This window comes from Leptinotarsa decemlineata, unplaced genomic scaffold (genome assembly GCF_025532065.1).
Source record: "Leptinotarsa decemlineata unplaced genomic scaffold, Ldec_3_MD MMD2_P_RNA_scaffold_5, whole genome shotgun sequence".
Taxonomy (NCBI): domain Eukaryota; kingdom Metazoa; phylum Arthropoda; class Insecta; order Coleoptera; family Chrysomelidae; genus Leptinotarsa; species Leptinotarsa decemlineata.
Genome location: NW_027412532.1, coordinates 16,590,123 through 16,608,624, shown reverse-complemented (window position 1 = coordinate 16,608,624; position 18,502 = coordinate 16,590,123). Strand labels below are relative to the sequence as shown.

At 35.1% G+C, this 18,502-nt stretch overlaps 1 protein-coding gene across 1 annotated transcript in view; it reads right to left on the bottom strand.

The window, feature by feature from the left end:
* Positions 1–7,214: 7,214 nt before the first annotated feature.
* The window catches only part of LOC111512493 (corticotropin-releasing factor-binding protein), a 126,185-nt gene continuing 114,897 nt past the window's right edge, over positions 7,215–18,502 (bottom strand). The window contains 2 exon segments of the mRNA XM_074169644.1: positions 7,215–7,387; positions 12,549–12,702. Of these exon segments, the coding sequence (XP_074025745.1) occupies positions 7,381–7,387; positions 12,549–12,702 (161 nt within the window). The 3' untranslated portion in view covers positions 7,215–7,380.

Sequence of the window (18,502 nt, the reverse complement as noted above, 5' to 3'; positions counted from 1 at the left end):
TTAGTAAACCTTAACATATCTATGTTAAAGTCACCACAAGCTATTAATTCTAAGTTTTTATACTTACTATACAACATCTCAAGTAATCGATCAAATGAATCAAAAAAAGTTAAAGTATTACCAAGAGGTGATCTATATACCGATAAAATTATGATAGTTTTATTCTTACCGGTTAATGCTAATGCACATACCTCAATATCTTGCTCTATACTAATTTCTATAGGAATGTTATTTACTTGCAAGGATTTTTTAGCAAAAATGCATACCCCTCCCATGATACGTTTCTCCCTACAGAAAAAAGAGATTAAATTATAGTCAGTTATTTGAAAAGATGAACACTCTTGTGATTTAAGCCAGCTCTCACTAATACATAGAATATCTGGAGAATGTTTGTCTAAAATTATCTCCAAATCAAGTGACTTATTGTAACAACCCTGTACATTGAAGTGCATCACACACAATTCAGCACAGATTTCAAGTTGACATATACTCTTGTTAACTACTTGACTGCTATTGGGCTTCGAAAAATCCTGACAACTGAGAACTCCTTGGTTATTAATTGGTATAACTGGAACTAAGTTATAGTTGCAGTTTGTTTGGATGGATGAAAATTTTTTCTAAACTTAAACCTCCTGATTACGGATCCTTCTGGCCAGATGGTTGGTTCGTATACTTCCTGGACCTTGTCTAAAGGAAAAGTTACTTTGTAAGTGGAATATCGCTCATTCCTATTCCATTCTACACACTCAAATGGTATTTGAGGTGCCGAATCTTTTAATAAATTCAGTAAATCTTCAGACTTTACATCAGCACCAATACGAGAAACGTGCAAATGTCCCAATTTTGGGATTGTTTTAAAATTTTCGGATTTATTGCTACCAAGTAAAGGTTTGTATTTATTTACATTGTTTTTATGTGGGGAATACCTACTGGGATTTCCACTAGTTTTTACTTCAAATTCGTTATCAGAAGACAGAGTTTTGTTCGGTATGTTGTTCACCTTTTTTACTGTATGGCTATAAAGTTTTTTTAGAATATTCTCAGTTGTAGATATTTTAACTGGATTCGATTTTCTGCTACTAGATGGCAATATAGGTAAGAAATCTGAGTTATTCAATTGTTGTTTCAATAGGTATATTAGATCTTCCTGCTCTTGGCCCTTTTTTCCAAATGAAAAGACAGTTTATTCACAGATTCAAATTTGTCTTTGATGTCAGTCGCTTCTTTCAACCTTTTATTACAGTCACCACAGGTTATGTTTGCTCTTGTAGCATGAACATTTCCTTCAACACTATTGTTTAGTACTTTATCACTGACTCTGTTTATATAATTCTTCAACTGGATGCTTGTCACCACTACTGGCACTTTTAAAGTAATTAACATATCAATTAGCTCATTTTTTTTGAGCTTATTTAGCTCTGTTGTTAAAATCGCAACTTCATGTTCAGCCGCCATATTGCCATGACATATACTATCATGACATATACTAACTAATCCTTCAACACGATTACAAAACCTAGAGAGAAGTTACTGGAGTATTTCTCCTTTCTCAGTCGACCGCCATAACCATTTTCATGATTCGTTGACCATTACTTGAAACCCTTTTCGATCAATCAGACACTGTGCAACTTGCATGGCTCTTTGACAACGTTAGTTCGATCGAACAAGGAATTGATACTCTGTTTCAAACTAGATATTCGTTTCTCCTCACCAAATGGAGTTGTTTCTGTGCTTCCCTATCCATTTGTATCCATAGATGTTTAGAATACGCCAACTCAGAAAAACGAACAAAATCAATCGAGAGGAAGAATTAATTAACATCTTTGAAATCTGGCGACCAGCACTCAATTGCGACAATATCACCTCATTCAATTTCATCAATAGAAACGATGATATTCCAATGGAATAAAACCAAATAACCCAACCAGATTCCTAGTATCTGCTTTGAGGAAACTGAAAAACTGCCTCCGTTGTCTCGTCATATTAAGTAGTGTCCACCATAGTCAAAGTCTATGGGTCTTTGACTATGGTTTCGAACACGTTGTCTGTCGACTCTGACATTCATATCTACCGACATTGGCGCAAAACTCTCAGAGCTGAAAATGATATTATGCTTGTTAACGCTCACAACAAATGCAATAATATATAAATTCACAATAGTGAAGACTCACTCCCACAGAATAAAGAATATATATTTTGCCAGTCGCAACGATTGTCGATCGTTCTAACCTGTGGTGAAAGTCGTTGTTTAAAATTCTACAACAGCGATATTGAAAATTATTTCATTGAAAAATTTGTACCCGAGTCCACAGTTTACTCTCAGGGAAAACATTACCCACTTTCCCTCCCACTCTCCCCATCCATATGTATTCGTAATCGCACTAGTATTCTGCAGCCTTTCAACGGAAATTACCCGAGTTTAAGCTGCTCCTACGAAGAGCAAGAAAAATTTTACAAATGTATATAGACCAGAAGACGTTATTATCAATAACATCAAAAATCACTGAGGAAACTGTTCATCAACATATTATTGAATATCAGAAATGTTTCAAAAAACGCTGGTGTCTCTCGTGGCTCTAGTTGTAAAGATTTTTTCAAAACTTATCATATCTCCACCTTGCTGTGTTTGTATATATTTGGAGTCTGTGTTTTTGTATTCTGTAATTTGAAATCTTTCAAAACTAATAGGCAAATTCACACCATTGATACAAGACAGCAAAATGACTTACATGTGCCATTTTCAAGGGTCAATCTTTTATACAGCGTGACTCACGGTCGATGGTAGGTTAGACGTTTCTGGAAAACGCAAAGCATGATTTTTCTGAAAATTTCAACTCTCACATTTCCTTACCTGTTCTATCGATCTAAAATATTTTCAGCATTGTGGCGTTGCCACTTCCATCAAAAAGTCCTTGCAACGTTATTTTTTTAAATGGAACACCCCGTATATTAAATCATTTTTTGAATCTCTCTGATATTTTAATACTTTTTTGTTGATAATGTCCTATACCTATATCTATCTGTTTTCGAGATAAAAAATGAATTGTGCTAAATATGGTCCAAAACATAGCCTTATTTGATATTAAGTACATCAGTACTCTCTATTCATGAAAAGTTGATATTTTGATGATAGTTTGGACAAACTTGAAATTTTCAAATAACACCAAGGAATCTACTCCATATCATACAGGGCGTGCTAAAATTACTATTATTTCCATTGTGAATAAAAGTAGTCAAAAGTTCATTTTATTCAAATGAAACCCCCTATATATTACTAGGTATATTGAAAGTCGGTGAAAAATTCTTCAAGATGATATATTAGGTCCCTACACCTAAATCGTCAAGTTTTCTCAATAGAGTCGCTTCTTCTAGAAACATTATTTTTTTTTAGAATTTGGATTTAGGTAGCAGTGGAATTATCAAGCTTATGGCAGTTTGGTTACTTTTATAAGTAATTTACAAAGAGTTATCGATGGTGTTTCGAATCATCTTCCAAAATGAATGCAAATATCGATGATTCAAACGAAGTTCTTATGAAATTATTCATTATACACATGAACAAAGTGATCAAATCATTGTCAGAACGTGTAAAAAATTCAATCAAATGTATCCTGAATTAACACCAATGAAAGAGAGGAAGTTTGTAAGGTTACAAAATGATTTCCTTAACTATGGCTCAAAGTTTCCAGGGAACAACTGTACCAAAAATCAGTCATTTCTAGGTGAAAAGTAAGATTTTGTGGGCTAAAACATGTGAAAGTACATACAATAACAGAATAGGATGATTCAAAATAACAAAATTGTAAACAAAATATCAAGTTTTCACAATAAATGCTGAAAATGTTGTCCATTACATTCTAAACACTTTAAAATGTTTTTTGTACGCGACTTGTGGTTGCTTTTTCAATTTCCTGGGGATCCAGATCTTCAATACTCCGCACTATTCGCCGTCGCAATTCTTCTTTGGTAGGCACTGGAGTACTGTATACCCTTTCTTTCAAAACACCCCATAAAAAAATCAAGTGGCGTGAGATCCGGTGATCTCGGTGGCCAATCCCACGGTCTTAAACGCCTAGACCAACGATCGTCAAAGAGTTCGTCAAGTTTACTGGAAACTTCCTGGGTGGAATGAGCTGGCGCTCCGTCCAGTTGAAACCACGAATTTCTATATTCCTCTAAAGGCAAATTTTCAATGAAATCGGTTACAGTCGTCCTTAATATTTGGAGATATCTCTCTGCATTCAGTGTGTCTTCATAAATGAAAAAGCTAATTTTATTGTTTTTCAGAATACAGAAAACATTCAGGTCAAATTTTTCTTGAAAACCCATTCCTTTTGTAACATGAGGATTATGATCAGCCCAAAAATGTTTATTCCTTCTATTGAAAATACCATCCCCCGTGAATTTTGATTCGTCGCTCCAAATTATTTTTGACAAAAATTCCCGATCTTCCTGTGTATGAATCAAAAGGAATTCACAAAAATGCATTCTACGTTCGAAGTCTTCTGCTTTTAGAGCTTGAACTTTGGTAAATTTATACGGATGCATTCCGTGTTTTTTCAAAATTCGTTGTACTGAAGCATGTGATATACCTAAATATTTTTCTGCACTGCGAATGGAAGCTTCTGGATATGCATAATAATATGCCAAAACGTTAACAGTATTGTCCTCATTTGAAGTAACAGGTTTTGGTAATGTTGAAGGCGCTTTTAACATGGAGCCATAGTTAAGGAAATTATTTTGTAATCTTACAAACTTCCTCTCGTTCATTGGTGGTAATTCAGGATATATTTGGTTGAATTTTCTACAAGTTCTGGCAATGATTTGATCACACTGTCCGTGTATAATAAATAATTTCATAAGAGCTTATAAAAGTCACCAAACTGTCATAAGCTTGATATTTCCACGGCTACCTAGAAATCAAATTCTTTAAAAATTATTTTTTGTACACCTGTTATTGAAAATCTCTTTGATAGAAAAACTTCAATCAGAACACCTACCAAAAAATCATTTAGAAAAGTTCACACATGCAGTTCGTGATATTGGTAATATTAAATCCCTGTGAAGTTACTGACAATGACGAAGTAAAATTCAGTCCAACTGTAAAAACCAATAATCCTCCTTAAAATAACGTGAGTTGGCGTATGTATTTGTAACATATACCTTGTAATCCAAAGATCGTGTGTTCAAATCCCATGGACCTTATAATTTTTTTTATTATCAACAGTAACGTTATACAAAAAAATTTGTATGATACATTTGTTAAAAGTGATTTCATTTTGCTCGTGAGTTAAGTCCACTTGCTGACGCTCGTTTTGCAATAATCCCCACTCACAAAATAAAATGCCACTTTCAACACTTGTAGGTAAAACTTGAATAACTATTTTTCTACAAAAACGGCTTTATTAAAAAAACTTGACGATTCAGGTAAAGGAACATGTATATCATTTCAAAGCATTTTTCACCATCTTTCAATTTATCGAGTAATATACAGGGGGCTTCATTTGAAAAAATGAACTTTCGACCACTTTCATGCACAATGAAAATAATAGTAATTTTCTCACGCCCTGTATGATATGGAGTTGATTTCTTGGTGTTGTTTGAATATTTCGAGTTTTTATAAACTATCATCAAAATATCAACTTTTCATGAATTGAGAGTACTGATGTAATTAATTTCAATCAAGGCTATGTTTTGGACCATATTTAGCACAATTTATTTTTTATCTCGAAAACAGATAGGGATAGGTATAAGACACCATCGACAAAAAAGTATTAAAATAGTATAGCGATTCCAAAAATGTATTAATATATGGGGTGTTCCATTTAAAAAATAAAATTGCTAGGACTTTTCGATGGTAGTGGCAACGCCGCAATGCTGACAATATTTTAGATCGATTAAACAGGTAAGGAAACGTCTAACCTACCATCGACCGTGAGTCACGCTGTATAGGTCACCCCTTGTGACTAGGCAAAGGTTGTACAATAAACTTGCGTCCGAAATTAAATCATGTATAACACTGGAATCATTCGAACAATGTCTTAGGCAGTATATTTCGAAAGGTGGATTTTACTCCCTGGAAGAGTTTCAGTTTCAATTCTTGATTAATTATCTACCATTTCTTTTTTTTTCAATTCTATACATGTTTCTGCATGTCATCAAGAAAATAAAGTATTATTATCATTATTGTTATTATTACCTACAAACACTTGTCAATCACCTTTCGAAAAATAAAATTGTGAATCATGAAAAAACTGGTGCTGTTGCAACTGATATTTTTCTTGACGGGCAGGTTTATTGACTGAAATTTGATAATACAGCACATCAGGTAGTCTTGATTTGTTATTCGTGACTCTCTATATTTTTCTTAAATGGCCAATATCAATGCTGTTGTTTCCCAGGAATCTATATTATCTCCAACACCGGCCATGACTGAGTCATGGCCGGTGGGAGAAATCGTACATACATAGTTATTTTTCAAAAACTACACCTTACGTGTAGTTTTCGAAATTACTATGGATCTTTATCAAGTAACGGCCGAATCAATCAGAAAAAAAAATACATAGTTATTGTATTGAGGGAGGGGCTTCTTACCGCCATGACTCAGTCTGGCAGTTGTAAGGAGATGAAGATGATAGAAATGACTATCATAATGTTGCGAGCTGCTTTGAAATATTTGTTGTATCAAACTGGAAACAATGACATTACTCAGAAACATTGTGTGTGATTATGAAGTTCCCTTCTTTATGAAGCTCCAATTAGAGCCTCTTCGAAATACATAGAGTTCCATTACGAAACATAAACTTGGGCTGGAAGATTCTTTCTTAAAAAGAGCCACCTTACGTTCCACCTTAGCATCGTTTTCAGAGTGTTTAAAGGATTTTCCTGAAATTCTTACGTATATCCATCCAAATATTTTGTTGATATCAACATGTACTACTTTTGGGCATGATTCAACTTTTGATAATGGAAGGATTTGATGGAATTGTGTTCAGACTGAAACTTGCGAATTGCAAAAATTTTTTTCAATATATTCCACTTCGATTGAAGCCAAAATGATTTCGGAATCAGATTTCGAATTAAACTATTAGTGAAACAAATAAATGCGAATTTTACTGACCGCATTATATCTTTCTCTTTTCGGTAGCAATTTCATTACATATATGACGATCTGCGTAATCATATTATGCTTGAGATAAGAATATAAAATTCAATCATTTGTCTTAAGTTTTATTGGACTTATTACATATATCATTTTACATGTCTTATTTTACAGTAACTGCACCTACCAAATGATAAATAATTGATAATATTCGTTTTGAAGTCCTGTAGTGTACTCCTGGGCGGGGTGATGTAGAAAGTGTATCTTCAATCGGAGAGTTATTTCCTGAAAAAATTAAATATTTCAGTTCTGAACTGAACAGAACAAATTCGTTTTGGTAAGTAGATTTAGGAACTGAAAAAAAATGTTTCCTCATAGGAACAAAAATTCTGTCTTCCGTCGTGTGTTCCGCTAACCAAGTAAGCATAATCAGGAGATGATCTAATCTTAGCCCGAGTATTTCTGATGAGAGAAAAGTGTTGTCAAAATATCCCTTTTGAATGTCCTAAGTCCGAGTATTTCTGGTGAGAGAGAAGTGTTGTCAAAATATCCCTTTTGAATGTCCTTATTATCAGTAATCAGAGCTACTGTACCATTCCCAACTAATTTTTAATTTAATGATGTTAGTACAAAGTATTAGATTCGAAGTTTTATACTTCAACCTAATAACCTATAAAATGAATGCGTGGAATACATCAGTTTTCTCCACCGCTAATGGAATTTTTTCATACTTTTTCTCTTTTGTATATGTTGACTGTTCAAAAAATAAAGTGGATGTTAAAATTTTGCGCGCCACGTACATTCAATTAGCATCTTTTTTAAATTTTTCATGGTGGTAAACTGGTCTTGCACATATTTCACAGTTTCATAACTGTTTCGCGTGTTCGGTGATTTTCTACTATCGAAAAAAATGAATAAAAAATTGCATAAAATTTTGTGTTAAAAATGGAATATTGACAGTGGCATACGGTGATTGTACTCTGAGTAAGCTTTTCACAGAAGGTCGAGTAGATGTGAATGACGACACTCGCCCAGGACGCCATATCAACAACCGATGATAATGTTAAGGAAGTGAAGAAAATTGTTAAGAGGAATCATCGAAAAACTATTAGAGGAGTTGCTAAGGATGTCGGCATATAGGTTGGATCATGCCATGAAATTTTTTTGGGAATTTTGGGTATTGTGGCAGCAAGGTTCGTTCCAAAAGCGCTGAATTTCGATAAAAAAATCCGTCGCATGAAGATCGCTAAGGAATTGTTGATTGCCATCAACAGCGATAAAGATTTGCTGTAAAAAGTCATAGCTGGTGACGAATTCGCGCAAGGAAGAGAAGCCGTCACAACCAGTGCTTGCACTTCCCTATATCAGAGGATTATCGGAAAGGATAAGAAGAATGGGGTCCGAATACAACATTAGAACCTGCTTCAGATCCGAAAACACTATCCGTAGCAGCCTCACGAAAACTAGGCCACCAAACGTGGACTGCGATTCCAAGAATTGCATTTACCGGATACCCTGTAAGTGCGGAAAATCCCATATCGATGAAACTAAAAGGCCATTGAAAGTTAGCATTGCCAAGCACAAAAAACATACACAGCAAGGAGAAATCAGCAAATCAGGAATAGCAGAGCATGTTTGTACCCATCAATATAACATCGAGTGGTCCCAAGCTGGGACCATACACAAGGAGGAACATTGGTTTAAGAGGAGATTCAAAGAAGCCTCATAGATGTTATCCAACAATGTATTCAGTCAAGCTAGCGTGAAGATACGTAACATATGGAAACCATTATCTAGCTAAAAATGGCCAACTTTCGTCTAACGGACATCTCCTGTTAAACCGGTGAAGCGCATGAATCAGTCAAGTCGTCACCCGAAGACGATTGTAGATACTAACAATCGAAGCATTGTGAGCTATAATTTGGCTTGGAATCTCCTAATTTTTTAGTTTTTGTTGAATTGTTCTATTTTTGTATGTATTTTATTTCACTGTTATTTCATTTCAGGGTTTTTCGCTTAATATAATTGATATTTTCAGCTATTCTTTTTTCAATTCTTCTTTTTATCAGTTCTTTCAGGGATTTCAAAACATTTTATATAATATCAGACAATGAAAGTCCGAAATGATGAAATTCATCATGAAACATTTCCGATCACCTTCAAACAAACGTGAGTATATGGTTATGACAACAAAACCAAAGTCCAATGGAAAAGCCCAGTAAGGACAAGATAAAAAAGCACGCCAAGTTCAGTCAAATGTCAAGGTTTTGCTCTCTGCTTTCTTGGATTACCGAGGCGTTTTGCATCAGGATTTCTTGCCACATGGTCAAACAGTCAATAAGGAGTATTATTTCGAAGTTATACGCTGCTTGTGCGATTGTGAAAAACATCCGGGATTGTGAAAAAACAATAAATGTTCCTGTATCGCTTAGAGAGCTGAAGGTCATATCAAAAAGTGCGTATCAAAACTGCCTCGAGGACTGGGAAAAACGCTGGTACAAGTGTATTTTATCTGAAGGGGATTACTTTGAAGAAGACAACATAGAAATTGATGAATAACTGAATATTCACATTTATATACGCAGCCAACAATTGTCATAGGATTTTGTCTTTGAAAATAATATGATTGTTATATGGACAAAAAATTAAATAATTTTTGATTACAAAACGCTTTCTTTGTACTGCAAATTTAAAACAAATGTATACGTTTATAATTCTCATAACCACAACAATAAAGTCACCTGTCAAGTTGTCAACTGATAAACTCACAGATAATTGTCATGAGTATATAATATAATTCCAATGAAACTGAAGATTAATTCAAAGTTCACATGTTTTTCTTTTTTCATATACATTTAATTTCAATTAAAACGTGCCACTCTGCCATCGTGCTAACAGTGATGAAATCACTGTTGTTAACTCGTGTTGATAGTTCAATTTTTCATTTTCTTGTTGTTGCTTGTATTTAATTTCATTGTTATTTCAGATTTTTTGGTAAATTTCCGTTTTGGGGACACCCGGCGATTTTGAAAAAATGTTTGACTGTACTTACGTATTTTGATGCGTAGATTACGAATCCGAAAGAAAAAAGCGGCGCTCTCCCTTATTTGAAAAGTTACGGCCCTTCAAAGTTCAGAAAAGGGCAACTTTTCAGCCTTCTTTTTCACTAAATAAACTATTTAAAAACACATGCATTTATTCACTAGATCACCTTTACACCTTATTCCTCCTTCTTTAACACTTTTCACTTCAATAATCAACATTTTTCTTATAAAAATGTTAAAAAATATACGGAGCTGCTTTTTGGTTACATTTCATTGTATTTTACGTTTTTAAGGTTAATGATATGGTTGGTACGACTGATGCAGTCAATATTCCTAAAGTAATTCAAATGTTTTTTGCCTTCATTCTTCAGCTCGTAAATTGGTTTTTGGCATTTTTCCTATAATTACAACAAATGTACTGAGCTTTTTTCTTCGGTATTTACATAATTCGCTTTCTATTGCATCTAATCATAAAGTGTCATAATTTAATTTGCACTCTTCAATGCAATTAGTACAACGTATTGTTGCTGCAAACACTCCTACTTGAACCAAATATAGAATTGAATTATTTCTTACTTTCACTAAAATATGAATTTCGTTCAAATTCATTTTGTATTTTTCTCTCACGTCAAACTAAAAATTCAAATCTACGAATTTAAAATAGTAGGTGACGACAAATACCAACCACTTTTTTTCTGAAATGTCACTAGTATCTAACCTACAAATATAAGAGTGACACCAGGAGAAGCATTCGTTTATAAATTAAGTTTTTTATAAGAAAAGTGTTGATTATTGAAGTGAAAAGTGTCAAAGAAGGAAGAATAAGGTGTAAAGGTGACCTAGTAAATAAATGCTAGTGTTTTTAAATAGTTTATTTGGTGAAAAAGAAGGCTGAAAAGTTGCCCTTTTCTGAACTTTGAAGGGTCGTAACTTTTTAAATAAGGGAGAGCGCCGCTTTTTTCTTTCGGATTCGTAATCTACGCATCAAAATACGTAAGTACAGCCAAAAAATTTTTCAAAATCGCCAGGTGTCCACAAAACGAAAATTTACCGCAATGACACCAGTTGCGTGGATAACTCCCCTTTCATCAACCCAGTTAGATGAGGTAATAATACCATTAAGTAAGTTAGCAGTAGTAGCTGTGATTTTTGTGAGAGTTTCTATGATTTGACCAATACTAAAGCACCCTAAATCAGATGATATTTTATCTACATAAATATCATGGATATTAGAAGAGCTATGTTAAGATCTCCGCCGCATATGATTTTATCTATAGTAGGATGTAACAAACTTTGAATACCTTCCATTTCACCTATGAAAGAATTATCATTTATTTTTGGAGGCTTGTATATTGCACCAAGAGCAATAGTTTTACTTTTGATTTTTATATTTACCCAGAGTTGTTCCGATACCCTTTCACGATGATTCAATTCTATGACTTTCCTCCGGGATCAAAACGATCGTCATCTAACTAATGGAGACTAACTAATGAACCTCATTCAAAGCACAGTAAAGAACAACAATTTGCTGGAAAAGTTATGGCCTCGGTTATATTGGGATATGCGTGATGTAGTATTAATCGACTATTTCGGGATGAGCAATCCCATCAACAGTGAATATCATATAGCGTTATTGGAGCGTTTGAAGGCCGAAATTGCAGAGGAACGACCGCAGAGAAAAAAACAAAACATCGTGTCATATTTGTACAGGATGAAAAAACGATATATTGCTAAGAAAAGGGCTACCCTAGAAGGTTCATGAAGGAGATAGATGAAGTGCTCCTGAATTACCGATTCTTATGAAACCTGTTGAATGGGAGTAGAAAATATGTTTTAAATGAGAGAGATTTTATTCTATCATCCAGTCATCGGACAATCATTTGAATGAAAATGACAACTTTTACGTAGTACCTTCAATATATTTTTCCCCAATGAGTACTTTTTCAAATACGTTCAAATATTTTCTTTTAGGAATTGTGAGATTCCCCCCAGTGTTCAGAGAGAAAATTTAAATATTCATTCTCTCATTTCCCAATATGAATTAGTACTTTATTCTATTAACAACGTATACAATATTCTTTGTACATCAGTATCAATGGTACCTTCTCAATTTTCAAATCGATCGGTGAGGATATAAAAACAATATATTTCAGATTGATGTTTCGGCCATCAATCGGTTCTTTCAAGGTTGAAGTGTGGTGTTTTTGATTTTTTTGATGATTATGAAATTTTTTCGGCATCTTGAATAGATATAGAGTAGGAAGGATAAAAATCTGTGTTTATACCGTGATTAACTTTATTAACTTTGCTTGGTCCGGATCTATTCATTATTATTGAACACAAAATTTATTCATCATTATTGCCACTAATCAAAATATTTTCGGAAAAAAAACATAACCTACTCCACATCATCTGGATAGCAAATGACGCTCATGTGGCCATTAATATCATCGTCTGTCAGTTGGCCCAAGTAAACTGTAACTGAATTTTCAAATGCTCCTGACGACACCAGTCTAACCGTTGTTGTATCGCAAGCGACAACCTCCACGTGTTTTCCTGCAAATATAAAAAAACATTATTTTTGTTGGACAATACTACGAAGCCGAAATAATTGGTTAGTTTAGTAAAAGTTCACTATCAGTAACCCACTAGACATAAGGACAGCGAAAGTCCTTATTTTTCTTATTGTCTGATTGATTCGGCCGTTACTTGATGAAGATCCATAGTAATTTCAAAAACTACACCTCACGATTTGATCTCCACAAACTTTATTTGAAAAATATATCACAACATGTTTCGCTAGCACAGTCGATTTTTCAAGTGATTCATACTTCAAGTTGTTCCTACACTAATATTTATATACGACAGGTAACCATAATTAAGACTACCTCCAAAAAATAACCTAAACCTCTACATGAGGTACCTGTTCAATTATAATCAACTGAAGCATATGCTTCAGGTAGATAGGTAATTTTTTGGAGATAGTCTCAATTATAGTTACCTGTAGTATGTAAATATTAATGTAAGAACAACTTGTAGTATAAATCACTTGAAAAAACTACTGTGCTAGTGAAACATGTGATATATTTTTCAAATGAAGTGAGGTGTAGTTTTTGAAAAAGAAAGTACTTATATCTAGTGGGAAAAAATTTCAATTCATCTACTCAGTTACTGTATTTATTTTTAGACTCAGGGATCAGTGATGTTTCCTGCAAAAATTGAAAATGACATGTCGACCCATATATTGTTTTATTTTTGAGAAATTGTTCATATTCGATTCAGCTTATCTGAACCTTTTAATATTGAAAAATAAAAAAGTTAAAGAATGTATGTTTGAACATAGCGGCTTCCTTTGAACATAAAAGATCCCCAAAACTTCAAATTTCCCTCAGCACAACATGAGTGATACAATTTGTTCAAATATTTTCCCAGGCCGGAGGTGTCTTTCGAGAACGTGCCATTTGTACAGAATTGCCAACCCTTTGTCTCTGATAATGAAATAGAAACGAGTTATTTATGTGTACGAAGAGAAAAGGTTCTCTTTGTGTACATTGGGAAATACAAATTTAAATGTATATTCGAAATTGTTTATTTGAGAAACCGGTAGAGAACGTGACCAAACCTACAGATGAAATTTCAATTTGATGAATTTAAGCCCTCTACAACTACGTTGAAACTCATTCCTACCCAATTTGTGATAATACTACACCGTTTTCCTTGCCAACGTCTTCAGTAAACTATACTAAAACTTTTTTATATCTTACATTGCTATAAGAGCGTTGAAAGACTCATTAGCTGTGATATCATTGGTTGCATTGCTATTACCATTTCGAAATTACATATTACTCTGTTCAAAATATAAGGTGAATTTTCATTTTTCTCCATTTCGTTCTCTTCAAAGTTGTCCCCCTCGAAAATAATATACCCGTGCATGCGTTTTTCCAGTCCTTAAAACAATTCTAATATGCACTTTTTGTTATGTCCTTGAGTTCTCTTAGCGATTCGGTGTTCATCTTCTCAATTTTCACAAAAAAAACCCTACTTTCATGGATCTCTTCAATCTTGAGAACAGAAAAAAGTCGCAGGAGGCCAAATCTGATGAACACTATGACTGAGGCATGGTTACGGTGTTGTTTGTGTTGATCGAACTTGACGTGCTTTTTTGGACTTGGCCCTCCTGGGACAATTGGACTTTGGTTGTCATAACCATATGCCCATGATTCGTCACCAGTTGAGTCATCATTAAGCAAATCTGGATGGCCGTTGATGTTAGTCAACAATACCTAATCAGGAATTAATTTCGCTGCCACACGCTGCAACCCCAAAATTTACAAAAAAATGCATGATATGAGCCAACTGATGTGCCAATATTCTCAGAAACTTATCTAGTAGTGATTCGACGATACTTTATAACAGTTTTTTCCACTTTCACACTCTATTCATCGAAAGCGATCTCTGTTGTCAATAAGAGGAAATGCTGGAACCCCGAAACATTGATGTTATGTGGTTCAAAATCATATCACAGAAGATCACTAAATTCATATGCTGCGTTTATTAACCATCTAGTGATACACAATATATGTCTCAACTTTCTTCACTTGCTGGAACCTTTGACTTTCTGCAAATCAATCATTCCAGTGCCGAAGTTTCCATATTCGGTGACTTCAATTTCCATAATTTCGAATGGCTCAAATTTTCAAATATCAACGACGAACAAGGTAGCGAAGCTGGGGCTTTCGCAATAAGCAGCAGACTTACTCAGGATTCCTGATCGTGATGTAGAATATGCTAGTATTCTGGATCTGTACTTAACAACCAATCCAGAAATCAACACAGTCACCGTAAGGTCTCCATTGGGATCTTCAGACCACAAACTCATTTCAGTTTTGACTGAATTATTGATGAATTTTGGGAAACAATCTAAGCCGCGCAAAGTTTGGCATTACAGATCAGCTGAGTGGGAGGATCTTCGAGACCATTTCCGAAATTTACCCTGGCTAGATGTTTGTTTCAGCTCTGAAGATCCATCAACTGCTTCTGAAGTCACGGAAGTTATTATATCATCCATGGATGCATATATTCCTTCATCAATGAAACGACTATCTGACGGCAAACCTTGGTTTAACAAAAATTGTTGTCGCCTTCAAAAATCTAGTCTACGGGCAGTGACGCGAAAATCCCAGTTCCGGAAACCAAACTAGGTTTGATAATGCTCGCAACAGCTGCAAACTTAGGATAAATGGAAGCTAAGAACTTCACAATCAGAGAATTAGGGATGAACTGCTTGCCAATCCCAACGGGTCTAGATCCTTCTGGTCGGTAGCTGAAGCTGTTACTAAGGACTTTACAACATCCACAATTCCACCACTAACACGAGCGGATGGTTCAATTTCAACAACAGCCACGGAAAAAGCAAATGTACTAGCTGAACAATTTGCGTCCCACTCCACAGTCGATTTTCTGGAAAAGACACCACTCACTATTTCCACACTAGAATCCACAATGCCCAAAATCATTTTTCGACAGCGTCTAGTCAGAGGAATTTGATGAAGTGCCCGTCTTCGTACTTAAAAAGTGCGGAAATGAACTCGCATCAGTATTTTGCAGACTTTTCAACCTGTCTTACAAGAAAGGGGTTTTTCCTTCTTGTTGGAAGATTGCTCGAGTTCAGTCTGTCCCTGAAAAAGGCGAAAGAAATATAGACCAGTCGCTTTGCTATCAGTGATATCGAAAATCATGGTGATAGTCGTAAATCACCATATCCTCAAATATTCGGAAGGCTTCAACATCTTGAACTAGCATCAATATGGCTTTCAGAAGCAACGATCAGCAGGCGACCTCCTATCGTATGTCACTCATATTTTGAATAACGCAATCGAGAAATATGGAGAATCAAGAGCTGCTGCGCTTGATATTTCGGAGGCCTTTGGCCGTGTGTGGCATGAGGGTTTGCTGGCCAAACTCCGATGCTATGGCTCATCGGATCGATTTTGCGTATGGTTCTCCAGCTTCCTGAAAAAGCGTTCCCTGTAAATGGCCGTCGATGGATTTCTCTCGAATACTTTCACCATTCACGCTTAATGTTCCCCACGGATCCACATTGTCTCCAACCCTCTTTTTATTGTATATCGACGACTTAATGTAAAATCCAATATATTGCTTTGCTGAAGACAGCACACTTGTTTCTTCATTTCATTTGGATTCCAGGACATCGGCTATGAAGATTTAATCTCCAGCGATTCAAATCCGATGTGAATCGCTACTTTCGCACAGGCACCGCTCTGAGAGCGCCTTAATTTTCCTGTAGTGCTTGTGTTCTCTCCTTGAAAAAACATTCTCCACAGTTGTTTATAGTCTGGGGCGTCCAGGGCAAGCATCGTCATTCAATTCTTCTCGACCTTCTGTGAAATTCCTGTATCACTCGTGAACATCTTTTCGACTCAGAGTACAAACACCGTATGTCATTGTCAACATTTCAAGAGAATTTGGGCACTTATTTTCATTTTAACACATTTTTTCGATAACAGAAAATCGCCGAACACGCAATACACTTTTATGTGTCTCACCAACAAACTAAACTAAACTAAACAACCGCTAAACGGTTGAAACTAAAACATATGTTCGAGACGAGTGTACTAATACGAAAAATTAAAAGTAATTGCTAATCGAATGTATGTAATCCGTCAAATTTGACCATCCACCTTATTTTTTGAACTTGTTGCAAAATACAGTATTCTCTAGATCGGTAGATTCTTTGGAAATGTTCACAAACATATTTCAGAAAGGAATAAATATAAAAATTTCATGACTCAACGTACTACTGATCTCATAAAAATGCTTCAGAACGAAACTCGCACATGAAAAGTCATGTGGTAAAATGCTTATTGCTTCATAGATGAAAATATCCAAGATCATCAAAGATAGAATCTCTGGCGTAAAATGAATGTTCCAGAATACCACAACCGAAATTCTCTTCTTAACGGGCGTTCCGCCAACCAAGGGGGCTTCTTCAAGAGATGAAGGACACATGAAGTGTGCGAGTGTGTATCTAGGGTCACAAAGAAAAGAAACTAATTCTTGAATTCTATCCCCCTTCAGTGGAAAAGTCAGACATTTATGGAGATGATATAAGTTTTTTCTCGAAATGAGTCAAAAAAACAACGTCTCCGAATATTAACATGTTTGTAATCAACACATAATTGCCCTGTTTGTAGGCCTTGTTAAAGTAGGAGGATTCCTGTGAGGATTCCTGCACTGACGCCTGTCGGATATAATCCAACGCCCTTCGTGGTATTAGCCAGGGCAGTAGTTGTTTTCTGATAGGCGTCAGTCCATTCAACCTACTGTGTAGGTATATTCGAGACTGGCTTGAACGTTTAAAGTTCATTTCTTTAGATTTGTTCACTGCCAGTCTTCAAGCATAGCCCACTGACTAATAAGAAACATTATAATATCAGCAATATTCAATTCGTTTCCGAATATCCACCCAATTATTGATTGAAATGTAATAGCCATTATCTACAGATATGTAATTTCACTAACTTTTTTAAGTGTATAACTTTCCTTGGTTTGAAAACTGAACAAGCCTTAATTATGAGAAACTTTGCTGAAGTGTAGTGAATGGCAAAACCCAATACACTTACCCCTCAACTGAAACGGAACTTACAAGTTTCCAACCCAACGGTGTCAAAACACCTTTCAAAAATCCACAAACCGGGAAAATCAATGCGTCCCTTCGTGTCAGCTATTGGATTTCCTACCTACCAAAGAGCAAAATGGTCCACTAAGGAATTTGAAAGCTTGCCTATTGCGGAACCAGGTTTCAGTGTCGACAACTATTTAGAGTTCATACAATATACAAAAAACAACGTTCAGCAAGAAGGTGAGATTTTGGTTTTCTATTATGTTGGTTCTTTATTTCCTAGCGCCCCAATTCCACAGAGCTTACAATTTCTCAGGGAATTACTAGAGAAAATAATTTCAATATCAACGAAATTGATGAATTCGTTTCTCTCACTAATTTGTGTATGAAACGAAACCGTTTCTAGGTAGAAAGTTGCTTTTATGAACAACAGGAGGGAACGGCTATGGGTACCTCCTTGTGTCCCTATCTGGCAAACCTGTTCATGAGTAAATTCGAAATGGAAACCAAAGAAAAATCAATGTATTTTCCTAGGATATAGCTCAGGTGTGTAGATGATGTTTTTGTGATATTCGGTAACAAAAAATAGAATATTTAGGACTTTGTTTTCACTTTGAGTAACAGATTTCCATCAATAAAATTCACGTATGAGTTAAAGAATAAGGAAAAACTTCCATTTCTGGACTTTTTGGTAACGAAAAGCCGATGGGAAAA